At 33.7% G+C, this 15,324-nt stretch overlaps 1 protein-coding gene across 4 annotated transcripts in view; it reads left to right on the forward strand.

Annotated features, from left to right (window-relative positions):
- The window catches only part of ZFHX4 (zinc finger homeobox 4), a 195,368-nt gene that overhangs the window by 157,826 nt on the left and 22,218 nt on the right, over window positions 1-15,324 (forward strand). For 3 of the 4 annotated variants that reach the window (XM_087961880.1, XM_087961883.1, XM_087961881.1), the window contains exons 5-6: window positions 5,543-5,665; window positions 14,635-14,768. In XM_087961880.1, coding sequence (XP_087818006.1) covers window positions 5,543-5,665; window positions 14,635-14,768 — 257 coding nt within the window. The remainder of the gene's footprint in view (window positions 1-5,542; window positions 5,666-14,634; window positions 14,769-15,324) is intronic. The other variant, XM_087961882.1, reaches the window with a different exon arrangement.

The raw sequence follows: 15,324 nt of genomic DNA on the forward strand, positions 1-15,324 counted from the left end.
ATCTTTATTTGTTTATTTATCATATTTCTACGCGACTGCAATCCAGAGACTGTTGGTTGTTTTCCTATAGCCATCTCTACTATCATAAACATACCATATTCATGCCGTATCTCAAAATGGTATATAAAGTGATTCTTGAAAAGTCAGGATATTTAGTCAATAAAATAGAGTTTGGACTGATACCTTTTTAGATGTTTAATTTTTTAGTATCATTTAGGGTTAGCTGAACAAAGTTTCTTTTTGTAACAATCTCCACCTGCTGCCTAACAGAATCTGTGAGTCTAGGAGAACTGCAAGACTGTACAACTGCTTTTTCTGGAGAATTGTAGCCCATTAAGAATCAACACTTGAACTGATATGGATCCAGATGATTTCTGGATAAAGATTCACTCTGCCTTGCTAGGATTCAATCATTAGATATTGCTAAGATTATTGTTGTTATTGCGAGGTCAACTTATATTTTGCATTGCACTCGCAGAGTTATCAGTTACCATTACACAGGGATGGTTCTCTGAAGATGTTGATATGACTGTACAGAACAATATAATGTAGGATGTTTATATGACTGCTAATTAATGTGCAATTTAATGTTTTCTGCCATTTTTTTACTTTGTTTTTATTTTCAAATTAAACTAAATGGTAGTTTTATTGACTTTTATGCATTTTACCTCTATAAAATATTTTGTTTTATTATATATGCTATCCAGACTCACTATGTGAGGTATATATAAATAAATTATTAAATGTGTATGTCTCCTGACTCCTAGCAATCCTGGGTCAGTCCATAGTTGTTAAAAAAAAAAGAACAATACAAAAGATAAACAATAGGATAGATATAACAAAGAAAGCAAAACTGAGTAGGAAAGAAGTAGCATCAGTCAGAAATAAGAAAATATTTCTTGAATGAAAAATTATCTAGTGAACAATCATAGTGTCAGATCTCAATTTAAGAGTTTTAACCAGCTTTAAATCGTTTTTATTTTGAGTCTTTACTGTCACAATGCAAAATACCTTATATGACCATTGTAACCATTATTGAGTTAAATTTGGGAAGGCCTTCAAAACATAATTATATTAAAAGAACTGTTTAACAGTTATAAAATGCTGTTATAAAATGGTGACGGTGTGATATAGTAGTTGAAATGTTAGAATAAAATGTGGGAAACTCAGATTCAATCCATCTTTTGCTCAGATAGATAACTGGGTGACTTTGAACTAGACACTATCTTTCAACTCTATTACCAAGAGAGTTGATGTCACTGGGGAAAAAAATGAAGGAGGAATGCTTTATCCTCTACTCTTGAGCTCTGTAAGAAAATATAAGACACAAGAAGTAAATACTTCCATAGTTTTGAGTTTTCCTTCTCCCATTCTCCTGCTGGAAGTCTTCGACTTAGAAAAGTTCATTTAGTGACCATTTGAAGTTACCGCAGCACTATAACAAGTAAATTATGACCATTTTTCACACATATGAATGTTGCAGTATGGCCATGGTCATATGATCAAAATTCAGACACTTGTCAACTCACTCATATTTATGACAGTTCAGTGTCCTGGAATCGTGTGATCATCTTTTGTGATCTTCTGACAAGCAGAGTCAATGGAGAAACCAGATTCACTTAACAACTGTGTTACTAACTTAACAATTGTAATGATTCACTTAACAACTCTGTCAAGAAAGATCATAAAATGGGACAAAACTCATTTAACAACTATCTTGCTTAACAAAGAAATTTTAGGCTCAATTGTGGTCGTAAGTTGAGAACTACCTGTAGTTCTGGTCAGATTCTGAGCCTGATGAAATTGCCAACTAGAGAGATACCCTGCACAACCAAAGAAGATGCAAAGTAGCCAAACTCTTTCTGAAAAACTTCTCTTCTGTTAGCTCTATTTAGGACAAAGCCCATATATGATTGGGCTTTTTTTTAAATCAAGTTCACTGCTGAAGTAGAAAAAATGACAAATTGAGTTCCATTACAAAATTCCACAATAATTATTCATGATCATTAATGGCTCCTTGGGAAAAACTCATATGTTGCCATCCATGATGGCATGTTCCCTGATATCTCAGGTTTGATGAAACTCCTATTATATTGTTTCCTAACTGCTATATTTGTTTCTTGCCATCTACCTCTTAGCATCATTTGGAATTGGCTTAAAGTAACAGCTATATACTGTATAACAAAGGGAGTGTAATAGTGGGAAGTAATGAATTAAAAAAGAGAGATGGTATCATACACTAAGCTCACAAACATGAAGAACCAATACAAATATTTTTGGATATTTAGTTTTGATTTTTCCAGATTTAACAGGGAAGTATTACATATATGCATATAGTTATATTGTGTGTGTGTGTGTGTGTGTGTGTGTGGTATTCAGCTTTGTTCGGGTATATTCCCACGTCATTATAGTTGTGCTTTTAAAGTTGTAGCAACGTTTCGGCAACTTTAAAAGCACAACTATAATGACGAGGGAAAATACCCAAACAAAGCTGAATAACATACATGTAAGTTCCCGAGAAAACTTAAGAAAACATGTATATGTATATGTATATGTATATGTGTGTGTGTGTGTATGTGTGTGTGTGTGTGTGTGTGTGTGTGTGTGTGTGTGTGTGTGTATATATATATATATAATATATAATATATATATATTATATTGTATATCAATCAGAACTGGATTCAAAAAAGATTTAACAGTAATTGGACTCCAAACACGTTATAGTATTTAGGTAAAAGTAGTGGTAATATTGGTAGTAATAGTAATAGTAATAGTAATAGTAATAGTAATAATAATAATAATAATAATAATAATAATAATAATAATAATAATAATAATAATAATAGGGCATATATATTGTCTTTGGTTATTTTTTTTTCCAGCATTAAATTTTGTAAGGCCTTTAGAAGACTCAGGAGCCAACCTATAATAAACAGCTCTCACCTTCAAAATCATAAAACAGGCTTTCAGTTCTTGAACATTCGATCTAATTGCCTTGCTACATCAAAGGAAATATCTGAGGACTGAGAAAAATCACAGAGGGGGGGAGGGGGTAAAGGGCACTTCTACCTCCAAAGGTTATGTGCTGGTGGCTTGGTGGAGCCCTGTAAAGTTATGGCCTAAAAACTGCTGTTTGCGATTAAGTTGATGGGCAAAATCTACCTAACCATTTTTCCCTGCTGCTGACACAGAGTCTTTGTTCACATTTAGATTTCTCAAACTGTTGCCAGGGTCAGATGGAGGTCAGACACCATGATGATGTATAGGAGAACATGTCTGGGAATTTCTCTCATACTTAAAACACATACCAGAAAAAAAGAGAGCACCCAGCTAAAATTGTCTGATGAGACCCAGATGATGACAGTGTCGCTGTTCTTTTAAAAATATTATTATTCCTTCTTTTTCCCTGGTCTAGACTCCACAAGCACGCCTGTGCCCACGTACACCATTTTATTCATGCTTATTCTGACAGCATTTATGCTCCTTCAAAATAAGGATGCTCCATCTTGTTTTGACATGTCGTTTTCTTTCCCAGCTGGGGATGGACTGGTAAATCAAGAGAAGGGGGAGGAAATCTGCCCATCTGTGAGCATATTCAGTGTGGAATTGCCATAGGTTGTGTTAGACCATGAGTTTTGACAAGACGGGCAATATTCACATTGTACACACATCTCTCTTTCTATATCTATTTGCATTAACATAGCGCAGTCTAGTCACAATCACAAGCATACAGCATAGCAGACTGTGCCCTCCCATCACCCTTAATAAACACAGCATTGTTTCCAGCTGTGACTAGGAACCTTACAGTGTTTGATTAGTTATACCACAGAGAGAGGGGGGGAAAGAAATAAGCATGCTAATACCAAAGGAATTGTTTATTCCATTCATTGCTGATTATTATTACATTTACATTTTTAAGGAAGACAGGGTTTCTTTTCCTGTTTCCCAATGTTTCTGGTTCTCGAAAATATTTCTCTCCAAAAAGCTGCTGATATGTAGCTTGCAGCATAGCATATTCAAGGAATTAATGCAAAATATCCCACTATATCTATTTCTTTCTTTCCATTTATATCGCCTATGGTAGCTTGATAGTGGCTTCAATTGTTTTCTTGTAGATTCAGCTCCACTGCAAGTAAAACACTAAGTAGCAATTTTTCTCTGCTCAGCTGCTCCACATGACAGAGGATATTTCATTCTGCTGTCAGAATGTCATTAATAAAACATGGGGGGTGGAAGGGGCCACAATTTCCCCTTTCAATCACTATAGCATTTACAATGAAAATTTTATGTAGTGTGTAATTTTCAGTTAATGCTTGACACTTAAAATGTTGGTAGCTGCATTTTGTATGGAATCTGAAGGGTTAATTGTATCATATTCCCCAAGCAAAAAAACCCTCTCCTTATCAAAAGTGAATAGAGGCGTGTATGCAAATGTGTGTCTGTGACCCTTTGCCTTTCCAGTGTTAATTTATATGGTCATTAAAGACTTTATGAAATTGAGCAGCCTGGTGTTTTGAATCCCATTTCATCACCTTCTCCCATCCTGCACTGAAATCTTTCTTTCTTTCTTTCTTTCTTTCTTTCTTTCTTTCTTTCTTTCTTTCTTTCTTTCTTTCTTTCTTTCTTTCTTTCTTTCTTTCTTTCTTTCTTTCTTTCTTTCTTTCTTTCTTTCTTTCTTTCTTTCTCTCTCTCTCTCTCTCTCTCTCTCCCTCTCTCTCTCTCTCTCTCTCTCCCTCCCTCCCTCCCTCCCTCCCTTCCTTTCTTTCTTTCTCATATTGTGATGAAAACAGCATGCTATGCTGTAGGGAGTTGCAAGTCTGGTTATCTGGCATTACTCAGATTGCTAAAATTCATTAAAATGTGACATCAGCACAGTCACAGACAAATGATCACAAGATGAAAAGGAACAGTAGGCCTTTCACGGATTAGTGCTACATGGCCTTAGCCTAGAAGTTAACTGCATAAAAAGATTAATCCACTAGTAGCTAAGATTTACTGAATAATTAAATTGGGTTGAGTTACTGTGAAGATTTTCATGTAATCTAGCTGGTGTGAACATGTAAGTGAGGTGTAAGTAAGGTCACTTTTTTTTAAAGGCAACATGCCAAGTTGTTTCATTTACCCCAACTGGTTCCTCCGGAAGAAAAATCTGAAATCTCATATTGTATTTACAGACTGGCATTAGCAAAATGTATAGATTCTAATTGGATTTATTTTTTGAGAGGTTTCTCAAATATGTTGCTGTATATAACTTATTATGTTGAATATATCACTTTAGTAATGCAAATTATTTGTAGTTGAGAAGATCTATTTGTTCTGTAGCTCTAGTTATCACTGTGTGTTTAAGAAAATATGGTTCCCGGGCTGCACCATAACAACCCAGATTATTAATAATTGATATCTGATGTCTTTTTAAGAGTCCTTCTTTCAATTTCTGACAATGTCTCATTAAATCCTGATCTTATTAAAGATCATATTTACACCTCGTGTTGAATGGTCCCTAAGCTAGCTTTTTTGTCATTTTTTTAATGCTCATTCACAGAAGAACAAATTGAAGATGCAGAAGGGTCTACTAAAAGCTCATCAGTGGCTGTTGCTGATGATAAAGAAACATGTGAGAAAGAGAGAAATAAAAGTGAAGGCAGAAAAGCTGGTAAAGACTCTGGTAAGATGCTTGATTTTTTTTCCTGCATTCTTTTAAAATGGGTATTAAATAGCTGTGTTTGTTTGTTTGCTTGTGCCGCACTTCTAAACTGTTCAGACATTCAAGCATATCTATTGCATGCGTATTTTAAGGTGATATTTATCAGTTGCTCGACATTGACCTATTTTTAATCATAACCATCTGACAGGATAGATGTGGATAAGCTGAAGAATATTATAGAACAACTAGCAAGATTATTTTTTAATCAAATCAGTTTGTGTGCTTGTAATTTTTAAGCACCTTTCATTAATCTTAGCTATACTTGTATTCCTCTGATGGCATATTAATTTTTCATAAGATTCTACACTACTTGAGGAATTTTCCCTGCATTCATGTTTCATCTCTTCGCAGGGGCCTAAGACAATGGGAATGCTTATCCCCACCCCCACCCTCCATCAGCTTTCTGTTCTTGATATATGATCACTTAGATTCAGGAATCTTCCTCTACGTGGCCATTTATCTGGTATTTAGGGGGGATACAGAAAATCTATGAAAAGGTTTACAGATGATTTGGCCAAGAAGGAGGAAATATCATTGAAAACAGATTATGAGCTGGGAAATATTGATCTTTAAGAATATACAAAGCTCTATAATGAAAGCTACTGTCTTTGAAAACAGAACTCCCATGTCATGACATTTACTTGTGCACAAACAAACCCAAGGCCAGCATCTGGCATGGATACACAAAGCTTTTTCTGTATTTGATTTGGCAAAATGTGACTCCATCCATGCTTTTTATTTATGAGATGGAAATCTTTGGTCACAATGAATATTACATTGGCTACTTTTGCTGCACGCTATTCCTAGTTATATTATGCTGGATTCACTGAAGCAGAAGAGGTGCTGAAGCAGGTTGAAAGCTATTAGTTTCAGGTGCTCATATATCTTTTCCGTGAATCCAAATGACAACAGCAGATAAAAGAGCTTGTATTCGCCATAAAGACATTCAGTTAATCAGGAATTATTATTTTACATGCAAATTTATTCTCATCTAAATGAACCATAGAGATACTGCTAAATTATTGTTTGCTTTGTAAGCAATAGAAGTATGAAAACACCGTTTTTTAAAATGAAAAATTCAATAATATTTAAGTAGTAAAGATTTGACTCATAGATATATGTCAACTGTGTATCACTACTCAGAAATATCCATAGAACTAGGATGATTTAGTTTTTGAAATCAAGAACCTGAAAAAGAACTGTTCATAACAGAGCATGTCTATAGGGATTATTTAAAATATACATCCCCTTTCATTGGAAGGTAAATCTAAAAGCAGTATTGAAAGACATGCTGCTTCGGCTTGCTACTGGGATCTGTGTAGAAGTGTAATGGAAAAAGAGAACATTTATTTGTGAAACATCTTCATTCTTCATGTTGTGCTTTGTTAAGTAAGCTTTATATTTCTGAGATGTTTTCTGTCTAAAATATTTGCTATAAATCATCTAAGTTATTTGGTTAAGGACATTTTTAATAGGCCAATAGGCAGAAGTGGTGAACTTCAGAAACATAGATAGCAAGTTCCATGAACAATAAATTCAAGTTTAATTAGCCTCACCTATGCTCCAGTTGTCCTGTGGTGCAGTGAAACACCTTGAGATGCTAAAGGCAGATGCTTTTGTAAGAAGCTTGAAAAAAAATTAGTTCACATTTCGAATTCTCAAACTGACCTTTTGAATCCTACAATAGAATTCTCTAAATTAATTCTGCATATAAAGTATTCATTCAATGAGGTTAATTCTCAACACAGCTGACAACTATGTTTAATGACTGCATAACTGCTTATGTATAATTGAATGCTAATTTGGATTTTCTTCTCCTGAATTAAGTATTGGCAAAGAAGTCCCAGAAAACCAACAAGTTAATCATAGCCTTTAACAGCCAGACAAAAATCTTCGTTTCCTACCTTTTTAGCATATAATGCATTAGAAAAGAAGGGATTAACACGTTTGCTGCTCAAGCATTTATATAAATTGTTGTTCTGTATTGCCTTCCTTATCTCAGATGGAGGCTTTCAAAGACTTGGCAATAAGAAAACTATGTTTACTGAATATTGATTTAGAAGACAAGAGCCTTCTAATGCCTCATTTATATTGTCATTTAATTCTAGTGCCACTTTAGATTAATTATAATCCAAATTACAACTCAACACAGTGTAGTAATTAATATGGAATTAATCCAGATTAATACATTTGCATAGAAAATGTAATAAATTTCTGACATGGCTAAAGGGAACACTATTTAACAAGGTGGTAAATGTAAGGAATAATGGAAATTCACCATTTATTGTGCAATAAAATTATTCTTTAGTTAAATTCTAATTAGGAGGAATCCTATACTGACTTCTATAATTTTTATGTACTATAGTGTATCTTAATTACAGTATTGATATCAGAAGCCCTAGTCCTTGTCAGATTCTTTAGTTTATAAATATAACTATTTATAGGATGTTTGTTGTGCTTTATTTCACAAGTTTGTATATTTGATTGATTCCTCCTCTTGTAAACTTAGCTAACATAGCTTATTTATGTTAACACATCATAATCTTTGTTATTTTAGGATTCAAGAGTTATAAAATTGATGATTATATGAATCACACAGTTCTGGTTTATGGAAGAATAGTTTACTATTCCATTCTTATGAGACAGACCTCCACATTTTTATTTAGAAATCCAGAAAGAATCACTTAAAGTATGACTAAGCATGCCATGCATACTCAGTCAATGGATTATATCCAACAGGGTCTGCTTGCTAATGAGACAAATTTCTTCTTCCAAAGGAGCATATAAGTGCAAAAGAGAAAAGAAAAAGTAAATAATAATAATAATGACTTTTGACTTTTGGTAGATATGACTTTTGGTAGACATATGAATAAAGAAAATGCATCAAATTTTTACTCTAGGGTTAATATTTGTCTACATTACTTCTACAATCACGTATAATTCTAATAATCAAATTACAAAATTAACAGTTAATTTCTTTCAATTTCTCCCCAAAAATCCAAGATGGTTTCCATAATTAGTCTTTTCTTTAATCAAAGCTGTCAATTTTGCCTTCTGTGCCAATTCTATTAGCTTCTTCATCATTGTTCCATTGTAGATATTTACCAGTCCTTTCACCATTGTGTATATAAAAGTCTCACTGCTGTTATCATATACCAAAGCAAATTTCTGTAATATGTTCCCATTTGTTTGTTCATTTAAGAAAAGAATAAGCTCTGATTTCAACTGTGTATTCACTTTTCAAATCTTCTGAGTTAGAAAACATACTTGATGTCAGTATTTTCTAGCTTTCTTTGCCTGCCCACCAAAGATGAAAATATATGCCCTCTGTTTGATTGTATTTTCAACAAATGTTTGTAATTTGCTTGTACATTTTTGCCAGTATATTTTGTGTCATATACTGGTCATTTTATTAAACTGCTTTTTAAAATTAAAATTTATTGTAATTTTCAACTATTTCTTCCCCATATTCTCCCATTGGCTTAACTATATATTATAACACTACTTTTGCCCATTGTCTCATACAATATTTAATTTGTTTATCCTCTATTTCTATTTTCAATAAAAGTTTATACAACTTAGTAAAATATTTTTATTCATTAAATTATTTTAATATATGATCACCCATCGTACACAACTCCTCGTAATACAACAGCAATAGCACTTAGACTTATATATCACTTTACAGTGCTTCACAGCACTCTGATTGGTTTACAAATATCAGCCTATTGCTTCCATCAAATTCGGTTTTGCCACCTTCAAATTCATAATTTTTAAATCAGACTTAAATCTTTCCATTAACTAAGCATAAGGAAATCAATAATATGAAGAACCTTCCAACTCCAGATTTTCTCTTGTTTTTAACTTAAATTCTCCTGGAGAAAAAATTCAAAGCAGTATCCATTAACTATTTTATTTAAATTTCATTTCCATTCTTTAAAAAAAAACTTATTAGAGTGACAACCATAAAGGGATTTTAAAAGAATTCTTTATTTATTAAAGAACATTAAAATTCTAAATTGTCAATATGGAATGTCTAATAAATGATTTTTAAAATGTACATTAACCTTGACTTTATCATACTACAAATAACCATGCCAATAAAATCTTAAATCATGTCCTTCCAATTCCAATATCACCTCTTTTTTAAAGCCATCCATTCTTTCATTCATATTAAACAACAAGCTGCAAAATATAATTTTAAATCAGGTAATTCTAGCCCCCTTTTTCTTTAGCATGCAACAGTGATAACAGTCAAAATTATTCATAAATAATGGTTATTCATAAGACATTTGAAAGTGAGATAATTCAGATTTTATTTATTTGTTTGCATCCCACATTTTTGTTACTTTTAGAAATAACTCAAAGCAGCAAACATACTTGTGTCATACCCAACAACTGCCTTATAAATGGTTTGCTATGAGAAATTTTTACTGTCTCTACTTCCTATGTTTCACTTTCCTCGAACTTTAATTGCTTCTACTTGGCTTCTCCTGCCAGAGGGAGTGACCACTGTTCTGTCATATGGAAATATCACTCTGCATTTTCAGAGATTTCTGACCTTCTAAAGTGGTTGGAAACATACTAGAAATAATCTTCTTTGAAGGCTCAGGAATCCTAATGGAATCTGACTGTCTCAAAGGAAATTTCCAGCTGCCATGTCCAGCAGTTCTGGCTCAGGCTATAAATACAATTTAACCCAAGCACCCTTTTTTCTGTAAGCATTGCCTGACCGTCTTCTTGTTTTTTGAAGAACTGGTTGCAATGAAACACACACAACAATGGATGAAATGTACATGGCATAAAATCTGAAGAGAAGCTGACTGTACATGACTTTTAGGGTTTAATCTATGGGAGAGTAAAGTAATTAGAAAAGCAAAAGTTGAGTGTCTATAGTCTGAAGGGGAATTCTTCTTTTTGAATAACATGATATATAATTGTGTGTATGTATGTGTCTGTATACATACATACATGCACGCATGCATACATACATACATATATATTATACATTCTGAAGATAAAATTGCTTGCATTCATTCCAGTTTTGATATCATTTTTATAGCAGTATCAGAAATGCTTAGTCATTTGTTTGGATCCAGAGGTAGTATTCTGACCAGTTCTGGAGAACCGGTAGCGGAAATTTTGAGTAGTTCGAGAACCGGCAAATATCACCTCTGACTGGAGATTTTACAGTATCCTTCTCCTGCCACACCCACCAAGCCACTCCCATAGAACCGGTAGTAAAAAAAAATTGAATCCCACTGCTGTATGGATCCCACACCCTGTTTACCAGGAAGAAGTGGACATGTTTGAAGAACTGAGTCACCCATTGGCACATCAAAAACAGGGTTCTAAATCTTGATTTTGGGGATAATTATTGCCTTCGGAAGAAAGGTGTAGTGTTGCACTCTGAAGTAGATGTAGGGTACCCTCCTTAAAAATAAACATAGATAAGTCAATCTAAAAACTATCACTTAGTGTCAGAAATGGTTTACATTTTTTAGTATGTGCGGTAAGTTCTCAGCACCTGGAAATCTTGAATAAATCTTATTTAGATAATGTCAAATTACTTTTGAGGCTTCATGATGGAAAAGTTTCTGATATAGTTTTATGTATGTATGCATGCATTTATTTATTTATCAAATGTATATAATGCCCATCTCACCAATAAAGCATCTCTGGCAGAGTCTTAATAGCATTGCATTCTTGGAAAGAAACTCACTCCCCGCCTCCCCCCAATTAATATAAAATCTTCTATTATACAAAACGTATTTTGTGGTATTCAGTCCTGAAAACATAATGGATAGAAACAAAGTCCAGATGATAAAGAATAATTTGGGGGGGAGGGAAGCTGGATAGGAATTAATAAATGCTTTAGCTTGAGCTGCTGCCTTGTATTGTACAAGAAAATGTAAAGAATTAGTTTCTGTATTAATTTAGACTTTATTAGACAATTGTATGTTTAAAGATTAGGAAGTAAGTGATTGTTTTGAATGTACAGAAAAGCAACATCCTTCTGGTGACATTAGAAGTAGGTTGGTTGGACTTGTCGATGAACTTGAATTTTTTTATATAGATGTTATACTATTGTTTAGAATCTAAATGGTTTGCAGAAAATACAGTATTTGACTGGTTTTATGCAATAAGAGGATGAATCTGAAAATTAATGTCATTGAAATATAATACAGCTGGGTTTGACAAGGAAGATAACGTGAACAATTTATACTTGTGACATATGTGATGAAGACCTAAAGAAAACCTAAAGAAAGATGTGACTACTTTAATGAGTTGAAATTAAGATGTGGCTTTCAATGTGGCTTTCAATAAAGCATAGGTTGGCCTTTCCCAGAAACCTGAAAAATATCACCACTGCCGTAGTGAAATATTACATTATGGTCTAAATCAGGGGTGTCAACTCAAGATCCGGCCCATGGGATGCTTAGATCTGGCCCATGGGGCCTTCCTGGAAACAACAAAGATGGTGCCTCTGCCAAGGTGTGTGTACTGAGGCTGGTGGGGGCACCAGTAAGAAGGTTGCAGGAGGATGTTGCAGCTGGAAATGGAACTCAGGAGCGTTTTCACTGGCAGAGCACTTGGACCATCACATATGCCTCCTGGACACGAATGACCATGCTAGCCATGCCCATCCTTGTCCGCCGAGGTCAAACACAACTCTGATGTGGCCCTGAATAAAATCGAGTTTGACACCTCTGGTCTAAATCATTTTTTAAGCATGTCTGAGCCTAACATTTATATCCCACATGATAATCACAATTCTTAGACAGAACAAGTTTGTTTGTATCCCACTTTATTATTTTTACAAATAACGCAGAAAACATACTGTATCTAGCACACCTTCCTTTTCCTATTTCCTCTACAACAACAACCCTATGAGCTTAGTTGGGCTGAGAGAGAGAGTAAGTGGGCCAAGATCACCTAGCTGGTTTTCATGGATAAGGTGGGTATATTCCAAATACAAAAGGGTAAATGAGTAAGGAACTTGGAATTCCTGATCCAAACTTTCAATATAGTCCTCTGGGATTCATGAATCCCATTATCAGAGAAGAGACACAGGAATGGGATGTAAGACGGTGCACAAAGCACCCTCAAATGTTATTCATACCATTTTGCTGCTGCCTACACAGCTTAGGGCATTTTAATGCATTTTAATAAGGAAAATACTTTGCTGTGCTAATCTAATTTAAGGGTAAAATGATTGGTAAAAGAGATAGATTTATTTTTGTTTTAAAACATTATTATTAATATTTAAAATGCTTTAACCTCTTAGCCCCGTTAAGATTCTGAAAACCTTAAACCTTTATAAAAGAAATCCAAACAAGGCTTTATCCATTTGCAATTTATTTGAATAATCTTGATCTTTAATCAATCTATAATTCTAGTTTTATTTTTAAAGTTTCACTAAGTCTATTCTGCCTCCTAAGTTTAATAGAGGGACTAATACACTGAAATATATAGTATTGTCAATTTTAATGTATTTCTAACAAAATGTATTTATATATTTTGAAGATAACCACATGCAATATATTTTGCTGCTTCTGAATTTACTTATTCTTACAGGATTTTCTGTTATTTTTCAAATAAAAAGTGTTCTTTTAAGAGTAATGTTTCTTTCCTCTCTCCACCAATATGCTTTTTGTTCATTATAAGTATTCTGCAAGCTTTTCATCAGTGACAGTCATGACCCTATTTTAAAATTAAAACTAAGACATTAGACAGTGAGGTCAGTTTGTTCGTGTATGTGAACTCTGTGTGGATCTTAAAAATCAAGATCCTTCATGCATCTCCCCTAGACAATATATTTATGTTGGGTCTGATAGCAATCAATGGTTTAGCGTCATTGCATTTCAAGATGTATTTGCACCCAGTTGTCCAGTGATAGTGTCCTCACCCTGGAAATAATTTAGTTGCAAATTGACTGGAAGATGGTGAAAATTGAAAGTTAAAATTAGAAATACTCATAATAAACAGCAGAAAAAAGGTCAGATTGATGCCACACTATGATGAGATTGGAATGGTTGGTAAATGAGGTTTTCTGTTTGTTGTGAGATGTATGTGACCAGACTACCCAATGCTGTTGAAATATCCAGCCTAGCAAAAAAAAAACTACCCTGCAAATTGAAGCTGCAAAGAATTTTCTTTTGATCTAGGAAATTATAATTGCATTCTTTTCTTTGATGTGTACTAACCTGGCTATATTAAGAGGCTAGCTCAGGCTGAATATTAATGATATTATTAGTACATACATTGTAGTATTTAAGTACAAAACATATTTTAAGTCAGTGCATGGGCATTATTTGTCTCTGTGTGGTTAAGCGGGTGCTTTTTCTTTTAAATGAATTATAATATAGTTATGCCAACATTATATCTATTGAAATCAGTGGGATTTAATTAGTCATGAATAACTTAAGCCCCATTGATTTCAGTAGTCTCCTAGAGGTATGATGAAACTGTATTCGACTCAGTATTTATTATATGTTGTGCAATAATTGGAAATAATAGGCATCTTATCTGAGCAGCATGATAAATATATTCTTAATTAGAGGCAGGGAAAAAAGAGGAATGTTTGGAAATTAATTATTTTGGAGCAAGAACTGAGGCTATGATTTGATTTTGCGTAATGTGGTATAAAATTTATGAGTGAAATACTAGAGAGATCTAGTTATTGATTACTGTTTAGGGCAGCATAAGGTTAGCTAAACAAGAGAGAAGAGTACATTTTTAATGTATTTATAGAGTTTGCTCTGCTTCAGAGATAAGTGGGCTGTCACCTTTGTACCTGTTCACTTTCAAAAAGAATTCTGCTGTAAGATGAAAACCTACAATATTTAAAAGACTCTTATAGGTCATAGCATAAGCTCTAATGACAATTGTAGCTATTTATAATATATTCTTGCATGTTGTTTTGGAAGCAGGAATAAACACACCAGAGAAGGAACCAAAAGTAAATATTGCAGCAGGGGAACAACCACTACTTTCAGCTAAAGAAGATGGTCCACCCAAAAAGACCAAATTTTCTGAAGAAAATAAGTTTGGTCATGACCAGGTAACAAGTATTATTACAATGTTTCTATCTTAGGGCTTTACTTGTGAACAATTTTAGTAAAATACTTTAATTCATCATGGGCTTTATTTATGCAGCTAGAAATTAGCCATAAAATGTTTTTCAGCTAATCATATGAAACTAATATTCCCAAACCAGATTATTACATCACAGTACTACAGTATATGGCTGTTGCATTTGTTTGTCTGCCTGGGAATCAAAATGAAAAAGGAACTAGAATGCAGATGTTTACAAAGAAAAAAGTTCTTGGGGAAATAATTCTGGAAACCCAAATTTTGAATGAAAGTGCACTTCTTTCCCAGTCACTAACATTGTCAATTAGTGCTTATGAGCTGACCTTTATTTTAAGATGATCTCTATACAGAATTTGAAATCTAGCAGGATATTAAATTGTCTATATACAAAATGCTGGATTAGTAGTGGGAAGAAGCAGTTCTAGCCCATACCTAGGCATGGAAGCTGGCTGGAGGGTTTTGGGCCAATTATTGTCTGTCAGCCCTGGATTGGAAAGATTAAAAAAAATCTACCTATCTTGCAT

This window comes from Notechis scutatus, chromosome 3 (genome assembly GCF_049901735.1).
Source record: "Notechis scutatus isolate UNSWTSFEM ecotype Mainland chromosome 3, rNotScu1.2, whole genome shotgun sequence".
Classification (NCBI taxonomy): Eukaryota; Metazoa; Chordata; class Lepidosauria; order Squamata; family Elapidae; genus Notechis; species Notechis scutatus.